The 19110-nt window shown below is 43.5% G+C and overlaps 1 protein-coding gene across 6 annotated transcripts in view; it reads left to right on the top strand.

Annotated features, from left to right (window-relative positions):
* Window positions 1-18787, top strand: part of Myb (MYB proto-oncogene, transcription factor) — a 33916-nt gene extending 15129 nt beyond the window's left edge. For 3 of the 6 annotated variants that reach the window (NM_001427409.1, XM_087580190.1, XM_087580181.1), the window contains 7 exon segments: window positions 498-836; window positions 2488-2621; window positions 3471-3585; window positions 3673-3798; window positions 4889-4999; window positions 6215-6322; window positions 17408-18787. In NM_001427409.1, coding sequence (NP_001414338.1) covers window positions 498-836; window positions 2488-2621; window positions 3471-3585; window positions 3673-3798; window positions 4889-4999; window positions 6215-6322; window positions 17408-17527 — 1053 coding nt within the window. In that variant the 3' untranslated portion in view covers window positions 17528-18787. 6 annotated transcript variants of the gene reach the window in all.
* The last annotated feature ends 323 nt before the right edge of the window (window positions 18788-19110 follow it).

The raw sequence follows: 19110 nt of genomic DNA, 5'->3' as shown, positions 1-19110 counted from the left end.
TGGGACAGCACATTTGGACTTAAAGTCTTAAGCTTTCAGTTCACGGGTGGTGCATAGGTTTCTCCACAGAATACTGAACATTGGTTAACAGTCTCACAGGATCACGGAAATAAACCACATCATGAGTAAGACAAATTTGAGTTCAGTAATCACTTAGTTCATTTTCTTGGTCTCCTAACTGGTTAAAAAGCCTTTAGTTCCTACACAGGGGACAGGGCCAGCTATTGCCATACTGTATCAAGAAAAGTTTTCTGTTTGCTTTAAACTGCATGCAAAGGAGAGTGCCTGAGCTCCCCACAGTAGATGTGTAAGGCAACCCATGAACCTCCCTTTGATTCCCTGAGCTAGAAGGCAGGCAGGCAGGCCCAGCGTTTTCTTGCACACAGCATCCATCGCTCAGTGCTGTATTCGCTCAGTGCTGTATTCGGGTGATGGCGGTGCTCGGTGCTGTCACATGCATACCATCTCAGAGCTCTGTGCCTCCCACGTTGTTTCAGGATTCTTCACGGTGTGATCTCAGCAGTTTTGAATTCTCTGAAGAAGCGGCAGCTTTTTCACCTAGCCAGCAGCACACAGGCAAAACCTTCCAGCTTCAGGAAAGAGAGGGCCATGGGACTAGATCTGCTGGAGAGCCTAGCCTGAGGGTCACCCGGCGAGTGCTGAGCGAGGCTTCCCTCCGCCAAGCCAAAGCCTCACCGCTGGTCTTTCTTCGAAAAAGGCGGGGCCAGGCCAGCCCCACAGCCGCTGGAGACTCTAGCTCCTCCCTCTTTGCTGACGTCAGCAGCTCGACTCCCAAGCGTTCCCCTGTCAAAAGCCTACCCTTCTCTCCCTCGCAGGTAGAGCGCAATTTCTGCACAGCTGTTACTAATTTTCAGCAGACACCCGAGCCTTAATAGTTAGAAACTAATCTTTTTGAACAAATGACTAATGACTGCTGCCCTGGCGGATTTAATTCTGCGTTGAATCTCACTGGGGTAAAGGTGGCTGGCAGAAAGCCCACTAGTGATTTTGTCGCATCGCTTTCTCTAGAAGTCTTGGTGGTTTGGAAGATGGACGGATAGTCGCATGAGATATGTTTCCATCTCCCTTTCCGCTGCAACTTAACATTTCCCCTGTCAACCTTGCCTCTTCAAATTTTAACACATTTTCTGCCTCTTTGTTCATTTACCGCTAAGTGATTTACTTACCCTGGGGAGGAGGGAACCAAATTATGATTACATAACATTTGGATTGCAATTAGAAAATGAAACCATTATGTCCCTTCTGTAAATAGGAATGTTTGCGGAGACAATGAAAAAGAAATGCTTCTGCCAAATAATTCAACATTTTCAACATTGGGCCTTTTAACACCATTTTGCTATGGTGTTTTACAAGGGCACTGTTTGCCCAAAAAAAAAAAATTCTTATTTCATATAGTGCTCTTAAGGTTTGTAACCCTATAATACTTAGTATGTTTCTAAATTATAATTAAGAGACAATTTGGCTCCTTAAATTTTTCCCAGTTATATCTGTTGAAGGTTTTGTATTTTGTTTTACTTTACATTATTATTGTTATTATTATTATTATTATTATTTTGTGGTTCTTAGACTCTAATCTGGGGCCTCATGTGTGCTAAGGAAGTCTTCATATTTCTAGGTTTGTTTTTAAAAGAACTTTAAGTATAGACAAATGATCTCCCCGTTCCCTAAAACAGGTAGGGTTTTCTCCCCATATTTTCCTAAACTGTGTTTTGTGAAATTATTTCTGCAAGACCTAATAGGTGTCTCTGGAAAAATAATCTAAGTAGATATAAAAGTTTGGGTCCTTCAGACTTGGTGCTTGCTTGGATTTTTAATTTTTTAATTTTTTCCGATTTCAGACAGTCTTTTATTCTGCTCAGCTTGCCTCATGTTGCTGAGGTCAAGAGAGACACCCTTGCTTCTGAATAACTGACTACAGGCATCAGCCACTGCGCCTGGCCTCCCTGAGAGCTTTAAGTGTGCTCTTCAGTGTTTCCAAGAGATAAGATCCACTGCCTTTCCCAAACCTGTGTTACCGTGAGAGCTTCAGGATTCTGTGAGAAATACCTTCCCACGTAATGCAAACCTTATATAATAATAGTCTGGGTTATTAGATCATCAAACCGAGAAAACCAAATATGAAAAAAATAATCATTTGAATGCGGATCAAGAGCACACATCATTCTCTTAAATGACAAGTGTCATTTACAGAGAAGGTTTTCTTTGACTTTTACGAGGTTTTTAGCTTTAACCCTCTAGATTTTCCTTCTCTATAACTCTCCAAACTTTGGCTACTCAGGTGGAGTAAATCAATATCTTTGCCAACACTGAATGATTGTTAACGTTGTCGTAGTTGGGGTTGTGAATCACTAGAGTACACTTACCTGCCGTCTGGGTTTGGCTTCAAATTGCAGGATCGCAGACTTGTTATTTAATCAAAGTCTGTCTGTCTCTCTGTCTGTCTCTCTTTCTTTCTTCCATATTTAGTTCTTGAACACTTCCAGCAACCATGAAAACTCGGGCTTAGATACGCCTACTTTACCCTCCACGCCTCTCATTGGTCACAAACTGACACCGTGTCACCGAGACCAGACTGTGAAAACTCAAAAGGAAAACTCCATGTAAGTATTCAGTTCAATAAGAAAAATGTTCATTTTATCCATGTATATGTGATGCACTCGGTGTATGTGTCCTGTGCATCCCCAGAATGAATACACTCTGAGTATGTAACGACGAACCAGGGTAGGAAGTGGGAAGTGAGCGAATTCCCTCTCGTAGTACATTCTAATGTTTCAGTGCATGCAGAGGAAGCTTTCGTTTTTTGTACAGTACTCATGCCGGGTTTTTCATTCCACCGTTTTTCAATATCCTTACAGAAAGAGGGCAAGCATTCGGAATAAAATCGGGAATGGTTCACAGTTTATATTTTTTAGTCTTATTTTTTCTTTTTATAATAAGTACATTAGGATCTTTTTACATACAGGAATGAATATGCACGTATGTATGTATGTATTTCAAAACTCAGGGATGATTAAGTAATTGCAAAGAAATGCATCCTTATTACTTCCAAGTAAAACCGAAGTTTTAGACATTAGCATGTTTCCTAGTCTTGGCCCCATCTGAGGGAGTAGAAGAGACTGGTTGGTAAATGACACCAGATGTGTAAGGCAACCCATGAACCCATGAAGTGTTTGTTGGCATTATACAGATCCAGGGCCATTACCTGTGTCTTCAGGCCCATTCTCCAAAGGTGGGAACTACCTCATTGCTCTTCGTCTTGGGGCATAAGAGTTTGAAATATTTGTAGATCTGCTATATGATTTAACACAGATCCATTATCCCCTAACGAACACGTTTGGTTAATGAGCAGTTCCCTTCCTTGTCAGTTACAGCCTCTTAGTGTCCGTGCTGACAGGAGGGGCTACATAATTTTTTTTTTTTATTGAGCTTTTGCTTGTTCTCTTCTTTAGCTTTAGAACTCCAGCTATCAAAAGGTCAATCCTCGAAAGCTCTCCCAGAACTCCCACACCATTCAAACATGCCCTGGCAGCTCAAGAAATTAAATACGGTCCCCTGAAGATGCTAGTAAGTTCAAGAAAGGTCCTTAGATTTAGTGGGTTTATGAGTGTAGACACGTTTCCTCTGATCCCGAAATATCCACTCTTCCCTTAGCCTCAGACCCCCTCTCATGTAGTGGAAGACCTACAAGATGTGATCAAGCAGGAATCTGATGAATCCGGAATTGTTGCTGAGTTTCATGAGAATGGACCACCGTTACTGAAGAAAATCAAGCAGGAGGTAAATCAGCCTAGGTGCTTTGTGTACCCTGAACGCTTGACATCAGTGCTAGTTAACAGCGACCCTTTTCATTGCAAGACTTTCAGGCAAGCAAGTTGAAAGGCAATGTCATAACGTGGACTCCAACCGTCCATCTAGAAAGTCACTTCCATCAACTTCTTTAGACACAAAAGATGCTAGAGAGGGTAAAGGGAAGAGGGGGGCAGCAGGCTTAGAGTCTTCTTTCAAATTTTATTGATGATCGATTGGTAGTATTAGTTTTACAGATGCAAAGAGAAAGACTACCAATCCAAATCATGACCAAGTTAATTAGAGCATGCTTTTTTATTTGTGTGCACAGGCTGTCTCTCTGTAACGCAAGAGATTAGCATTGGACATGGAGAAAATCAGGGTTTTTGTAGTCCAAAGTCGGAGGTGGGGGGAGTTTGGCAGGCAAATAGCCAGGGTTACAGGAGCCAAACATAGGCATAAGATGTTGGTCAGAACAACTCATAAAGCAAATAGTTAAAAGGTGGTCATGACAAGGTGGTCATAACAACCTTTGAGACAAAGACACAGTTGTCATTCCCTGGAACCGGCAGTCCAGAGCCATTTGTAGTTAAGGTTACAGGTGGACCATAGCCCAGTGCCTGAGACACAGAGACTTGATCATAAACAGGAAGGGATCTAGTTTGTCTTTACCATAAGATGGCTTTCAAGCCTAAAGCGGTGGCAGGCTGGTTTTTCAATAGAGGGGGGGATGGGTGGGTGGATGGATAGACAGGCAGACAACAGAAAAAGTAGATGCCAGATTCATTCCTTGTTGTCTTTCTAAGGAAGTTTATTCTAGGAGTGACCCTGTCCAGAAAATGTAGATTTGAGTTACCCTGAATGGTATGATCCCGTAGAGAATAGTTTGCAAGCTCAAGAGAATGAAATTTTAGCCATCAAGAATCGAAGTGTCAGCTTAGGAGGAAGAGGCACTTCCAAGGAGGCCAGACATCCTTCCATGCAAGGCTTTGCAAGGCCGGGTAGAAATTTATGTATGCCCGAGAGTCAAGGTTTCCAGGAAGTCTTTCTTCCATACAAAGCACTTCCTGTTTCTTTTTAGGTGGACTCACCCACTGAGAAAGCGGGAAATTTCTTCTGCTCAAACCACTGGGAAGAGACCAATCTGAGCACCCAGCTGTTCGCTCAGGCGTCTCCTGTGGCAGATGCCCCAGTAAGTGTCAGGTGGAGCACTGACTCTCCCATGATCCCGTGTCCACAGAGTCTCGTGCGTGGCGTGTAGACCCCGGTGCCTTCAGCACTCACACTTTAGAGCACCTGGTTTCTAAATATTCACACCCCTATGCTTCTCTCTCTCTCTCTCTCTCTCTCTCTCTCTCTCTCTCTCTCTCTCTCTCTCTCTTTTCTGCCTTTGTTTTACTTGTCTTCTAAATGTTGTGTTTCCTCCTAGTTTAAGCAATGTGCAGTTTGCTTCCATATGGTATCTAGCACAGAGTCCAATCGCGGCGTGTAGCAAATACATTAGCATTAGGTCCTAGCCTACGGGTCCTTACAGAGCCACGGGAGAGTGGCCCAATACCAGCTGCTCATGTGCCCTAATTATAATGGCATGGCATTTGCATGTAACCCATCCGATCCTCCCAGGGACTTCACGTAGGTTTCAGATGAATTCACCTCTCACATTGTATAAATGCTGTGTGAATAGCACTTTTCTGTCTTGGTGTGTTGATCTATAAATCCACGAATGCAAAGCAGAAGCTTTGTCACCTCCCCCAGTTGTCATGGCCTAGCAGTCTGTGGGTAGCGTCTCCCACATCCTATGGAGGACCAGAGCCAATGAAAATTGTTGATACTTACTCAGTGTGTTAAGCTGTGAAGTACAATCTCACGGGCTTTACGTGAATCAATTTGTGTACTCCTCAAAATAACATTTTGATGACATTTTCACTTTCATTAAAGCAACTTCGAGTTGAGTAACTTAGTGATCTGGTTGCCCAATACCATACACACTTAGCTGGGTGCCGCTGCGTTAAAACTTTGAAAGTCTGTTTGTAAATGCCACACTAGCACCATTGGTGGAGACCCGCTGTTGATTTGTAGATCTCAGACACTTCTGTGCCAATGGGAAGACTTCTCATTAGCACATCTCTTTAAATTGATTCAGTAGGTAGATAGTGTGAGCTGCATGCTAGAAGTAGGTGAGGCCCTATAGCATTTTTACCATTTTAGTGCTGTTTGGGACAGTGAGGTGAGAAGGCTGTATAAGGTTGGCCCCTTTCACCTTACAGAGAAGGGAATATCTATCGGACACTCGCATTTCTTCCTGCCAATGTGTGTCATCGCACAGAAGTCTCTCCGGAGTTGGGTCTGTGTTCGCTCTTCTGTTATTCCGCCTCATTTAAATTTCAAATGCTTCCTTTCCCTCCAGAATATTCTTACGAGCTCTGTTTTAATGACACCCGTATCAGAAGATGAAGACAACGTTCTCAAAGCCTTTACCGTACCTAAAAACAGGCCCCTGGTGGGTCCCTTGCAGGTAATGACTGTTCTAACATTTGGCGCCTTAAAAATTTCTGACTGAAAGTCCGTGACTTTGCGTTCACTCTTTTTAATGTTTTGTATATAAAGGGGTGATGCTTTAAAGCAACGTCTTAATGTCTAGAAGTGAACCTATGGTGCTTTTGTTGCTAATCATGTGAGACACTGGAAATTCTTGTTCAGTTGGGGGCCCCAAACATGGTGAAGTGGAACATTTATTTTTAAAACTCTAACGGAGACTGAGATCATGTTTTGCCCTAATCTGTGTCAGTATCTCCTTCTGCTTTTACACAGTCTTTAAAATATATTTCTGTATAGGGTTTTGTTTGTTTGTTTGTTTCAGAATGTTATTATATATGCTCTAACACTAAGCAACCAGGGCTCAGAGACTAAATTCCTAGTGAAATGTGAAATTAGCTAGAAAATAATTGTAATGCCTTCGACTGTGAAAACAAAAAAGAAGCCGTCAGTGCTGACGGACCATCTGCCATCAAGTTATATCAAAAGAGATTTCCCTTGTAACTCTGAAGTAGGTTGTGTGTTGATGAAATACAATGAATTCCATATCAATCCTGAGCCAAGTGGAAATAAGAATGCAAATTCGTACCCTCAAATTATTTGAAGCAGTTCCCAACGTTAAACAGCCTAGCACCGGGCCAGCTGCAATTCTCTCCTCTCCGCTCCCCCACTGTTACTCAGAGGAGAACTCTACTGAGCATATAGCCTGGTTAGAAGAGAAGTCCTATTTGATGCTGTAAGTTCAAAGGCAGCGTAAAAGACGGTAGACTTTGAGAGCTGACCTCTCTGTTTATGGGACTGTCCCACTATTGTGATAGCCCTGCTCACCCCGAGTTGTGAGAATCTTAAAGTCTAACCTTTTTAAAAAGTGTTTGTGTTATTTGCTACCGTTTAAAATGTCTTTATTAATCCTTTGAGGATTTCATGTGTTGTGTTTTGATGATACTCATCCCTAAGTCCTCTCCTTACCTCCTCTGAGATCCCTGGTCCTCCACTTCTTGTCCTCTTTGTTGTTGTTTTGTTTTGTAACCTACTGACCCTAATTTGTGGGGAAGCGACCCATCCACTGTAACAAGGTCAATCTGCCAGGGGTCTCACACTCTTAAAGAAAACTAACTCACCTTCCCCCAGAAGCCACTGATTGTCCATAGCTCAGCAGTTGAGGGGGATCCTACAGTGTTGACTGGATTGATCTCGGGCAACTTCTGTGAGTTTGTGAATGCCGTGGTCCTGTCATTCCTAGAAGACACTGTTTTGCTTCAGACCTCCCCTGTCTCTGGCCCTTAGAATCTTCTACCCCTCTTCCGAGTCTTGGAGAGAGTTGAGTTGTGACAAGGATATTACATTGTGGCTGAGGATTTCTCAGTCACGTACGTGTTCTCTACATTCAATAACCTATTTTGTACAGTGATAAGTTTCTGCTTTAGGAACCCTCTGACAAACCAAGAAAAGTATCTGATGGGGTCAGAGAGCTTTGCTATTCTACAGGTGGAGAGATAAGAATGTAGAGGGCAGACTAATACGCTTCCCATTTAGCAAAAGAACCGTAGTAGATTTACACGTGGGGCCTATGAACTCCCTAGCCATGGGTTCCTGGCCAAGTTTGCAGGCTTATGCTAACTCCTATGAAGCAAGTCTTAAGTTCAATGTGAAGACGGTTGGTTGCCTCTGTAATGTTTGTGCCACTGTTGCCGCCATGGGCATGTCCTGTCACATGGGCCATTATTGAAGGTCACAGTATTCACAGCTGGGTAGAACTGATGATGGTGATAGCTCTCGGCCTCTTAGCAGCCTGCACAGCACCTCTGGTACTGTGAAAGTTAGCAAGTCTGGAAAAAGCTTCCTGGTCCGTACTAACCCAGAGAGGCAAACACGTGGATCTTATTGCTGACTCTTTATATTTGTGTGTTTAATTTGGATTTCCTGTACAATCTAGGAATCTAGAACGGGTTCATTGGTGGGGGCAGGGAAAAAGATCTTAAGGGGGGAATAGAAGAACAAAGGGGAAGAGGAAAATGGGGGAGGGAACAATGGGGGGGGTTTAAGTGTGGGGGATGGGAGGATAGAATAGAGGATGGGGTTAGGAGAAAGACAACTTACATTAAGGATATTTGAAAAAGCTACTCAGAATCCTACTATTTCATAAACCGTATAATAACATATAATTTAATTTACCCTGCGAAGGGGATTATGCTCATTTTAGAAGTCATAGAATAAAAAGCCCAGTGCTATGTGCGGGCTCTGTCCACTAGTTGTTGGTCAGCGGTATCCTAGAGACCCAGAAACGATACTCATGGTGTTAAGACTCTGCTGCTGAAGACGCCACATGCTTTGGTCACAGGACATGGAGAAGTCAAGTATTTGCTGACACCTTTTAGGTAGCACAGACAACTGGATGGTGGGCCTGATTATTTATTATTGAGTGGGCTGCCTCCCCTGAAGCTTTCCTCAGAGACTGGCTGCTCTGAGGGCAGATGGGGTGGGCAGGGGTATGGGAGAGGAGGGCCAGTCCTCATGCAAAGTCAGTTCTTGGGGCTCTCAGCCTTCCATTGCCCTATGTAGAGAGAACTCAGAATACCTCAAAGGTGTGGAAGGTGAGGAAGGCAGCACACTTCCTCCAGGCCTAGTGGTACACAGAAAGGGGATTAAAAGGATGTCGGAGCGGAGGTCGCTGTTTAATCCACAGCCGATCCTTGGTGCAGAGGGAGCGCCTTGCACCGAAGCATGTAGTGTCTTCGCAAGTGTAGAAAAGTGTAGCCTGACATGAGGTAGCTTATCTTTAATCTCAGCATTTTGGAAGCAGAGGCAAGCAGATTTCTGGGTTTAAGGGCAGCCTGGTCTCCACAGAATTCTGTGCTAGCAGAGCTACCGAGTAAGAACATGTCTCTAAGAATGAAAGAAGAGAGCAAAGGGAAGAGAGGAAAGGAAAAGAGAACATTCAGAACATCAGAGTCAGTGTGAGATTAATATGTGGTGGCATTAATCATTTCATATATTGAAGGCACATGACCGCGCTCCTAAAGTTGAATCCTGTCAGCTTCTAGCGTACTAGGCAATGGGTAGGCCTCACGATTCAGAGGTGAACATGGGCGGGACATAAAGCTTAATAAAAAGTAGGTTATCCAACGGAAAGGCTCAATCCCTACTTTCCTGTCTTTGAAGCAGAGTCTCTGCCATTGTGTAAGCCGTGCTGGCTGGCACATGAGCTTCTGGGGACTGGTGACCAGTGTGTCATATGCTTACAGCCCTGCCTCTGACTTTCACGTGGGTTCAAGGGATCCAAACTGAGGTAATCAGTAGGCACAGTTATTTATTGATTCAGTTGGATTCCAAGTATTTGTACCCACTGAGCCAGCTCTCCAGCTCCCTACCAAAGAATTTTTAATGCTATTAACATTTCGAAAAGCTATCAACAGGGGCATCTGGGCTCTGAGGTCATAGACACATGTGATTTCTGAACTGTTTCAGACTTTTATGATGGTATTAAAGGATGAATCAAGTGATCCTAAATATTTTGACCCATCCCTGATGCTCGTGTCTCAATCCAACAGTGTTTGTTATAAGGGGAGGTGCCTAGACTGTGGCTGGTATCAAACATTCCATATATGATGTTTTTGCATACCTATCATAAAGTCTAATTTTTGACTAGGCAGTGAGAGATTAAAGATTTATTTTATGTGAGCACACTGTTGCTGTCTTCAGACACACGGGAAGAGGGCATTGGATCCCATTACAGATGGTTGTGAGCCACTATGTGGTTGCTGGGAATTGAACTCAGAACCTCTGGAAGAGCAGTCAGTGCTCTTAACCCTTGAGCCAAGCATTCTAGCCCTGTGAGTTGTTCGTCTCTGCATCTTCTGACTGCATTTACCCCCCCGACCCCCAGGTAACTGAACTAAAAAAATACTGAGGATGAAGTCTAGGGATGTTCATTGCCTCCCTATCCCCGCATTGGTAATTTTGTTTGTTGAGACATAATGCCATTTCTGGTGTTTCCACTTATAGATCAATTGGATCTGGTTTGGCAGATCTCTCATATGTGGTACGGGTGAACAAACTGCGTTTATTAAATAATTAGACTCAGATGCTTTCTTTTCCTTTTATGGTGAAATAAATAATCTGACAAAAGCAGATTAAGGAAGGAAGGACTTGTGTTAGCTCATAGTTGGAGGGCACCATCCATCATGGCGGCAGGAGCCTGAGGCAGCTGGTCACGTCTTCCCCAGACAGGAAGCACACAGCAATAGATGCTACTGTTCAGTGTGCTTTTCCCCTTTTAATGCAATGCAGAGAACAGCACCACCCATGCTTAGAGTGTGTCTTCCCCATTCAATTAACAAGTCAAGGTAATTCCTCACAGATACTCCCAAAGGCTTGCCCCTCGAGGAGATTCTGTTTTATCAAGTTGTCGATTGCTGTCAGCCTTTGCACTGAAAAAAGAAAAAAGAGCATTTCATGCTGAAACTTTTCTCATTTGTACTTTAAATAAATTAAATTTTAAATGGGTCTTTAGCCAAACCATTTAGATATTTTTGACACAGCATGGTTTTTTCATTATTTTGGTTTTATTTTCTTGAAATGTAGCCCCAAGGTGGCCCCGAGTTTGTGATGATCCTCCTGCCTCAGCCTCCTGAGTGTTGGGGTTGCAAATTGTAATCCACCGTGCCCAGCTTTTAGCTGAAACGACAAAATACAATTCCCCAAATATTTTACAAGTTGGATGTTTTATAAAATATAAAATATTTGCCACTTATCTAGTGTAATAAATTGCAAATGTAATTAAACCCAGTTTTAATAGTCACAGGCTTGATCGTGACAACAGCTCTTTAGACAGACCAGTTATATCATGCTGAGGTCAACCTACTGAGTGCTTTATACCTGTGTTTCTAGTCAGTGGATTGTAATGGAATAAACGTGCACAGATGTACAACATCTGACATCCTAAAGTTAGAAACACGGGAGGCTGGGATGGAGGTACAGTTGATGGTCTAGCACATGCTGGGCCTGTGGAAGACCCTCATTCCACAGAGAGAGAGGGGGAGGGAGAGAGGGAGGGAGGGAAGGAGAGGGAGGGAGGGAAGGAGAGGGAGGGAAGGAGGGAGGGAAGGAGAGGGAGGGAGGGAAGGAGAGGGAGGGAAGGAGGGAGGGAAGGAGAGGGAGGGAAGGAGGGAGGGAAGGAGAGGGAGGGAGGGAAGGAGAGGGAGGGAAGGAGGGAGGGAAGGAGAGGGAGGGAAGGAGGGAGGGAAGGAGAGGGAGGGAAGGAGGGAGGGAAGGAGAGGGAAAGAAGGAGAGGGAGGGAAGGAGGGAGGGAAGGAGAGGGAGGGAGGGAAGGAGAGGGAGGGAAGGAGAGGGAGGGAGGGAAGGAGGGAGGGAAGGAGAGGGAAAGAAGGAGAGGGAGGGAAGGAGGGAGGGAAGGAGAGGGAAAGAAGGAGAGGGAGGGAAGGAGGGAGGGAGAGAGGAAGGGAGGGAAGGAGAGGGAGGGAAGGAGGGAGGGAAGGAGAGGGAAAGAAGGAGAGGGAGGGAAGGAGAGGGAGGGAAGGAGGGAGGGAAGGAGAGGGAAAGAAGGAGAGGGAGGGAAGGAGGGGGAGGGAAGGAGGGAGGGAGAGAAACGGAGGGAAGGAGAGGGAGGGAGAGAAACGGGGAGGAAGAGAGGGAAGGAAGGAGGGAGAGGGAGAAAGGGAAGGAGGTAGAGGAGAAGGATGCAGGGGAGGGAGAGAGGGAAAAGGAGAGAGGGAGGGCAGGAGAAAACGTGAAATACAAGAAACCAGAAGCATTATATTTTATTATGACAAATCTCAAACACGCAGTGCTGTAGAAACTACAGTGTTCTCAGCAGCTGTTAAGAGTTTGCTATGCTTATCTCTTTGTGAACCATTTCCCGGAAGCCCAAACAGTACAACATCTTATTCAAATGTATTTCCAGAGTCTAAAAATAGATGTTTTCCTGCAGAGCACCACACCATTATCATACATTATTACTGACCACTCCTTAATAGTCTGACTCCCAGAATTTAATTGAATTTTTGCCTGTTAACCAAAAGAAACTCGTCTGTTTTACTTGCTTGATTAAACGGAAGCATAAGAAGGTTTTGAGCTACTGTGCACGGTCATATCGTTCCTAGCCCTGTTTTCAGAAGGAATTTGTTGAAGCCACTTAAGCACATTAACTGTTGGGTTTCTCACTCTGTTAAACATCTTTCTGTGACTTTCTACCATAAAGTAAATGCACTCACAGTTCAAGGCACGTTTGGTATCTGCCTCTCCCGAGGCTCAGTTCCTGTGAGACTCTTTCACTGTGTCTTTATCAGGGCCTAGCCTGTTCCCCGGGTTACGTGGGCTGCAGGCTGGGGTCTAGAAGTGTGCACAGTGATCACAAATGGAATAGTGGAGAGAGGAGAGAGGAAAGTCAGTTACTGTGGGGGGCCAGTGTCCCGCCTCTCAGTTTACCCTGACAGAGCTGAGGTAGACACCCAGAGAAAGCCAGGGGTGGATTGGCCTGCTTTCCTGTGTGCTCTCTCGTCTCCTTTACAGGGTGAAAAGCATGCTTATGCTAATAAACATTTCGCAGGGTACACACTTCTACTGCCAGATTTAAAACCACACTCTTGCTCTTAGCTGCCAGAGCTTGGCTTTCTCTTCCATTATAATTCCCCTTTAATCCTGTTTAAACGTGAGTGCAAAAGCTATATTTATATGCATTTTTTTTTTTTACTCACTCACTCTCCTCTGTATTTTTTTTTTTTTTTTTTTTGTAACCACGGAATGACAGCCTTAAATTTTAATTTCCTGACTTGGTTTGTGAGGGCCTTACTCAAAAAAAAAAAAAAAATACAGTGAGTTTGAAAACATTTCTTTAATACTTCAGTCCACTTCTCAAAAGTTCAAGAATTTAACAGACCCGTTAGCAGAAATTGAGGCTCTCTTTTCTCCTCATTTTGCTCTGTGTGCTTCAGCCGGTGTTATCCGGATCTCACTTGTTTATAACTGTTCATACTTTTGAACAATACCCTTTCCTCGTGACCGAGGTTGCCCAGAGGCGTCATGAATTTTCACGTGGGCATCAGAGCCCGGTCTCTGTTCTGGGCTCCTTCACTTCCTATTTGGATGGCTTGAATTCATTAAAGGAAGTAAATTAAATGAATGAAGCTGCCCTTATCTATAGATTAAGGACCATGGTATTGTCCTCCACTGGTCTCACAAGATCGCTGTAAAGATTAAAAGATCGGGTGTTCGAAGATGGCACCATGTACGCCGGTCTGTTCCCGTGATATTCGTTATCAGAGAAAAACTGCATACAGTCTCTGTCCTTTCGAAAGGACAGAGCTCTGTTGGTAGAGTGCCAGTCATGCATGGATGAAGCCCTGAGTTTGATCCAGCACCGAGTAAGCCAGATGTAGTCATGTAAGTCTGTAATCCCAACACTCTGAAAGATCAGGACTTCATCTATAACTACATAGTAAGTTTCAACATAGGTGACTCTCTGATGAGCTGAGTCAGTCTGCCCTGCCCAAGTCGTTACAAGACACAATCTCTTCATATACTGCTTGATGCCATTTAAAATGAACACTGAGATAGAATCTGCCTTGGGGGGACCAGGAAAGGTAAATTGCTTTGGGACAATTTGACAAGTATCTGACTACTGATAATCAGGAACTAGGAGATGTCCAAAAAAAAAAAAAAAAAAAGAGCTTTTCTTCCAAAAACTTGGGTACCCCAAACTATAGGATGTAAGTTATTGAGGTGTCCTCTAAACATGTTAGAATGAAAACCTCTAGAGAGATCTGGGTCAAAGCTCTAATGGGTAGGGGTGACCCGTCACCACCTGCAGTGTCCATCCCCTCAATTAGGAACCCTGACATTGTAAGTATTTAATGTGCTGCCACAGGTGTTTACAAGCAAGGGCAGTTTGGTATCTCATTCAGGATAAGTAGTATTTTTGCTTGGGTGAATTATACAGAATCAGAGAGTTCTTACTCTGGATTCTTTAGACACCATCTATCCATGCATATTAAGTTTTTTTAGGTAACATAAATATTAATAAAATAGTAATTGCAATATTAATAAGATATTAAATAAGTAGGAAAATATATATTAGATTCGTCCAGCTGTCATATTAAGTCTTCACATTGTAAAATAGAGTTTCCCAGGCATCTTGACCTCAGCAGATGCTGTATGCCGTGGCTTTATGAATGTAATTATGGAGTTGTCCAGCGTGACAGGAGCCCAAGGGAAATGCTGAGATGATCTGGTTCCCGCAGAGAACCACCTGTGGGCATGGCCTTGTCTCCTTTCATTCAGCTTCTGCAGGGTCTGGGGTTTTTTGTTTTGGTTTGGTTTTTTTTCCCCAAAGTGCTTTAACAGGATATCCCAGTTAAGGTTTTGACAGACTTTATAGTTCACTTCTGCCCAGCGGCAATGAAAGATGCATTACAGGAATAACAAAGTGACTCTCCTAACTGTAGCAGGAGGATGTAGGAGGACCTTAGTAACATTTTAAGTGAATTCAGACAGGCTGACATCTATAGGGCGCCATGGGTTAGGGGCAGCAAGAATTCACGTGCAGAAGCCGCTGTGCCTAACAGCTCCCTTAAAGTAAACAAGGCTCGGATGCATGGGTTGGAAAACAGGAACACACGGGATTTGGGTGACAGCATTCAAAACTAATCCTTAACAGAAAGACACCTAATCCTGGTTTGTCAAAGCCATCGTATGCTTGAACACTTGCTGTAGGGCCCTGGGTTCAAAATCCTAAGGGAAAAGGGAAGCTGATCTTGTCTTTCTTTTCTTTCCCTCTCCTCATTTCTTCCTTCCTGCTTTCCTCCCTCCCCCATCTCTGTCTCTGTCTCTGTCTCTCTCTCTCTCTCTGTGTGTCTGTGTGTGTGTGTGTGTAAAACTGTCTATCTCCCTGTCTGTCTGCCTGTCTGTCTCTCTGTGAGAAGCATACACATCTTAAATATCTAGTTTGTCCTGGAGAAAGGACAAAATATGAATCCAGGGCTGATCACCCTGAAGATTTGTCAAAAATCACAACCATATTCAAACTGATGAGTGATAAGATTCTCTGAACCGACGTGGACAATTAAGAGTCAGCTGACCCTACCATGCTACAAAAGACGGATCAGACCGTGGCCATAGGCAGGAGGCATAAGTAAAAGCAAACGCAACTTATATTGTTGCGGAATCTTAAGACATTTAATCTGCATGCAGGAATTTTATTCTGTATTAAACAAAGCCAAGTAGAAATTTTCGTTTTTTAAATAGGAAAAAAACTTAGCGAAAAATAGAAATAATCCTTTTTTTTTTTTATTGTTGTTGTTCCTGTATGGTTTTTTTCCTCCATTTTTTGAAGACACATGTTTTTGGTATAGCATAGATCTGTAATTTTCAAATCTACATATATGATATCATCAGGTTAAGGTACTGCAGCAGGCTTCTTCGGCACACTGCTCCTATTGAAGAGGAACCACCATATTGATTTGTCGTCTCTCAACCACTAATTATTATATATCATATTGCTGCAAAGATTATGAGCACTCACTCACTAACTAAAGATAAAATATTAAATTGGATTCTTTTCGGTGATGTAGTGCGCCTGTTTCTATCTCCGTGCTCCACTGGAAAACCTTAGCTCCATTCAGCAGTCAGTAACACTGAAGCAGAGACTTCTGGCAGACCAAAGGCATGTGTGTTCCGAGGCATGTGTGTTCAGTGTGCCTTTGAGTCCACGGAAATGTTTTATGGCAGTTCTCAACCTTCCTAATGCTGCGACCCGTTAATACACTCCTCGTGTTACTGTGACTGCCAGCCACAGAATTTTTGATCCTATGTCATGATTGTAATTTTGCTACTGTTTTGAATCTGTGTTTTCCCGAGGTCTTAGGTGACCCCTGTGAAAGGGTCATTTGACCTCCACCGGAGCTGCAATCCGCAGGTCGAGAAGCCTTTCAGAGAGTGTGGTAACTAAACGTATTGTTCAGGGACATATCAAATGTGACTTTGTGTTAGAAGTCAACCTAGAATGGCTGCCATCTTGGTTGTAGCGTGTTTGTGACATGCTGTCCCGTGAAATGCCGTAGGACGATCCACTCGCTGTGGATATGTCAAGTTGCACCTGAATGTTTAGCATGCACCTTGTGCGCTTGACTGTGATCAGGAGTCAGCCAGGCGAGCTAAGAGGATGTGACTCAGGGAAGTGAGAACACACACAGCGCAGCAAGCCGAAAGTCACTGGGACTCTAGTGTAGTCACTCTGTGTGTGTGTGTGTGTGTGTGTGTTCATTCAGGGTCGTCATAGCTGTTCACTAACAAGCATGCCGCTGCTCACGCCACACCCCCATGGTTCTGCCTGCATTGGAAGGTCCTGGTGATTGAACCCCACCCTGAATTTCCTATCCACTTCCCTACCATGTTCCTGGTGGGAGGCCTGCTGGGAGCAGCATCTCACGCTGCTTAGGGCTGCGGGCTGCGGGCTGTGGTATTCCACCCCATTCAGATCCCTCTCCCCTCGTTTCTTAGTGATGTAACCTTGAGCGTGTCGCTCACGTGCTGCCTTCCGTGTTAACTCCCTACCGTGTGACCGAGGTGGCTGTGGCACTGCAGGGGTTACCACGCCGTGCCACGGGTGTTCTGTGGGAGAGTTCAGTGTGACGGGATCGTGGTGGTGCAGAGTAAGGGCCGCTCCATGGTGTTCTGCAAGCACTACATCCTTTGTTTCTCCATAGTCTTCCTCACCAACGCCATCCAAATCATAGCTCCCTGCCCCACCATCCTTTCCCTCCCGCCATTCTTAAACCCTGTTCTCAGAGTTCCGTGTCCTGTTCTCTTGCCTATGGCACCACAAACCTCCATGTACCCTTTTTTTTTTTTTTTTTTTTTTAAAAAAAAGGTATAAAAGCACATGTGCGTTTCATCTCTCAAAAGCAGCAGGAGCAAAAGCCGTGATGTTGGAGTCAAAGCCTAACTGCGTAGCCTTTGCTGGCCTGGAGGTCACTGTGTGGCTTAGGTTGGCCCCAGGACCTTGGGGCTGCTGGCCTGACCCCATGTCTCCTTCTCCTCCCCCCGTTAGCCCTGCGTTGGAGCCTGGGAACCAACACCATCCTGTGGGAAGACAGAGGACCAGATGACGGCCTCCGGTCAGGCTCGGAAATACGTGAACACGTTCTCAGCTCGGACTCTGGTCATGTGAGACATTTCCAGAAAAGCATTATGGTTTTCAGAACACTCAAAGTTGACTTTTGACTATCATTCTTCAGCATGGAGCCCTCCGTGACTGAGGGGAGATTCTATTTTTTTGTTGTGGTACAACAGTTGAGAGAAGCACCAAGTGCGTTTTAGTCGCGCGAAATCTGACTGGATTTCACCCGACTAAAAAGGATTTTTAAAAAAAAAAAAATTTATGAATAACAGTCTTACCTAAATTATTAGGTAGTGGATTGTAACCACTTGTTAATATCATAATCAGATTTTTTAAAAAAGAAATGATTTATTTGTATTTAGAAGATCCAACAGATCAGTATTTTTGACTGTGGTGAATTTTTAAAAAAAAAAAATTTACAAAAAGAAAATCCCAGTATTCCATGTATCTCAATCACTAAACACACGCAGAGATATTTTTTAAAAACCAGTAAAAGCATTATTATGAATGTTAGCTAAATACCAAGTAATACTTAACGGAACCTATAAGAACTCATTTGTGGTTAATAATTCGGGAAATACATTTATTGTACTAAACCATCTCATGAGGAGAATTTTGTTGTTAGCTTGCTTGAAAAATTATTACTGTATGAAATAGTTTTATTAAAAGATTATATTTTTATTCAGTAATTTAATTTTGTAAATGCCAAATGGAAAAAAAAATGTGTTTCGCTGCTATGGTTTTAGCCTGTAGACATGCTGCTAGTGTCAAAAGGTTGGTAGAGCTTAGATGAAAAAAAAGAAAGAAAAAGAAACTTGGTGTTAGATAATGGACTATGCACTAGTATTCCAGACTTTTTTATTTTTATAAATATATATATATATATATATATACCTTTTTCCTTTTGTAATTGGAAAACTTATTTGGGAGAATTTTGCATTTGTTGTACATTTTCGTTTTTTAGAAAAAAAAAATTTTTTTTGTTACTGTCAGTTTATAAAAGCATTGCACTTCTTTTCCTTTTTCTTTGGGAGATTTTGTGTTGTTTATGTCGAATGTTGTGTTTTGAGTTCGGCCTGAATGTCCGTCCGTTTGGGCACTTTCTGAGTTTGATCAGCATTCCCTGTAGATTTCTAAGTGTATGGCTCTGGAACTGCCCCGTGGCTCCTGTTTACAGGAAAGACTGCGGGTGGAAGTCAATAGCCAGTTTCTGCCTTGAGGACATTTGCAAGAAGGCTGGCCTTGAACTTCTGAAAATGACGGTGTACCTACTGCCTTGTAGGAAAATAAAGCTATCCCCTTATTTACGTACTTCCTGGTGTCTCTCCTTTCTGTGGTTCGGGGTGGTAGTTACATATCAAAATAATCTTTTCTATAATAAAAAAAAATGTGCTTACCACTTACACGTTTTACGTGGAGAGTCGTCATTCCAGAGAAAGTAAAGACAAACCAAGGTAAGTCAGAACCGTCACAGTGACACTTGGAGACCTCTTCCAGCCTGGTCACTTGAGGGCTCAGAAGCTCTTGAATTGAAAAAAACGCACTTCTAGAAGCAAGTGCTGATGTCTGAGTTAGGCAGATGGCTCACCCTGGAACGTGCGTATGGTCCAGAATAAGGACCTGAGTCCCTATCT

Source organism: Rattus norvegicus, chromosome 1 (genome assembly GCF_021556685.1).
Source record: "Rattus norvegicus strain SHRSP/BbbUtx chromosome 1, alternate assembly SHRSP_T2T, whole genome shotgun sequence".
Taxonomy (NCBI): domain Eukaryota; kingdom Metazoa; phylum Chordata; class Mammalia; order Rodentia; family Muridae; genus Rattus; species Rattus norvegicus.
Note: the sequence above shows the minus strand (reverse complement) of the source record. Positions and strands in the feature narration are given on the sequence as shown.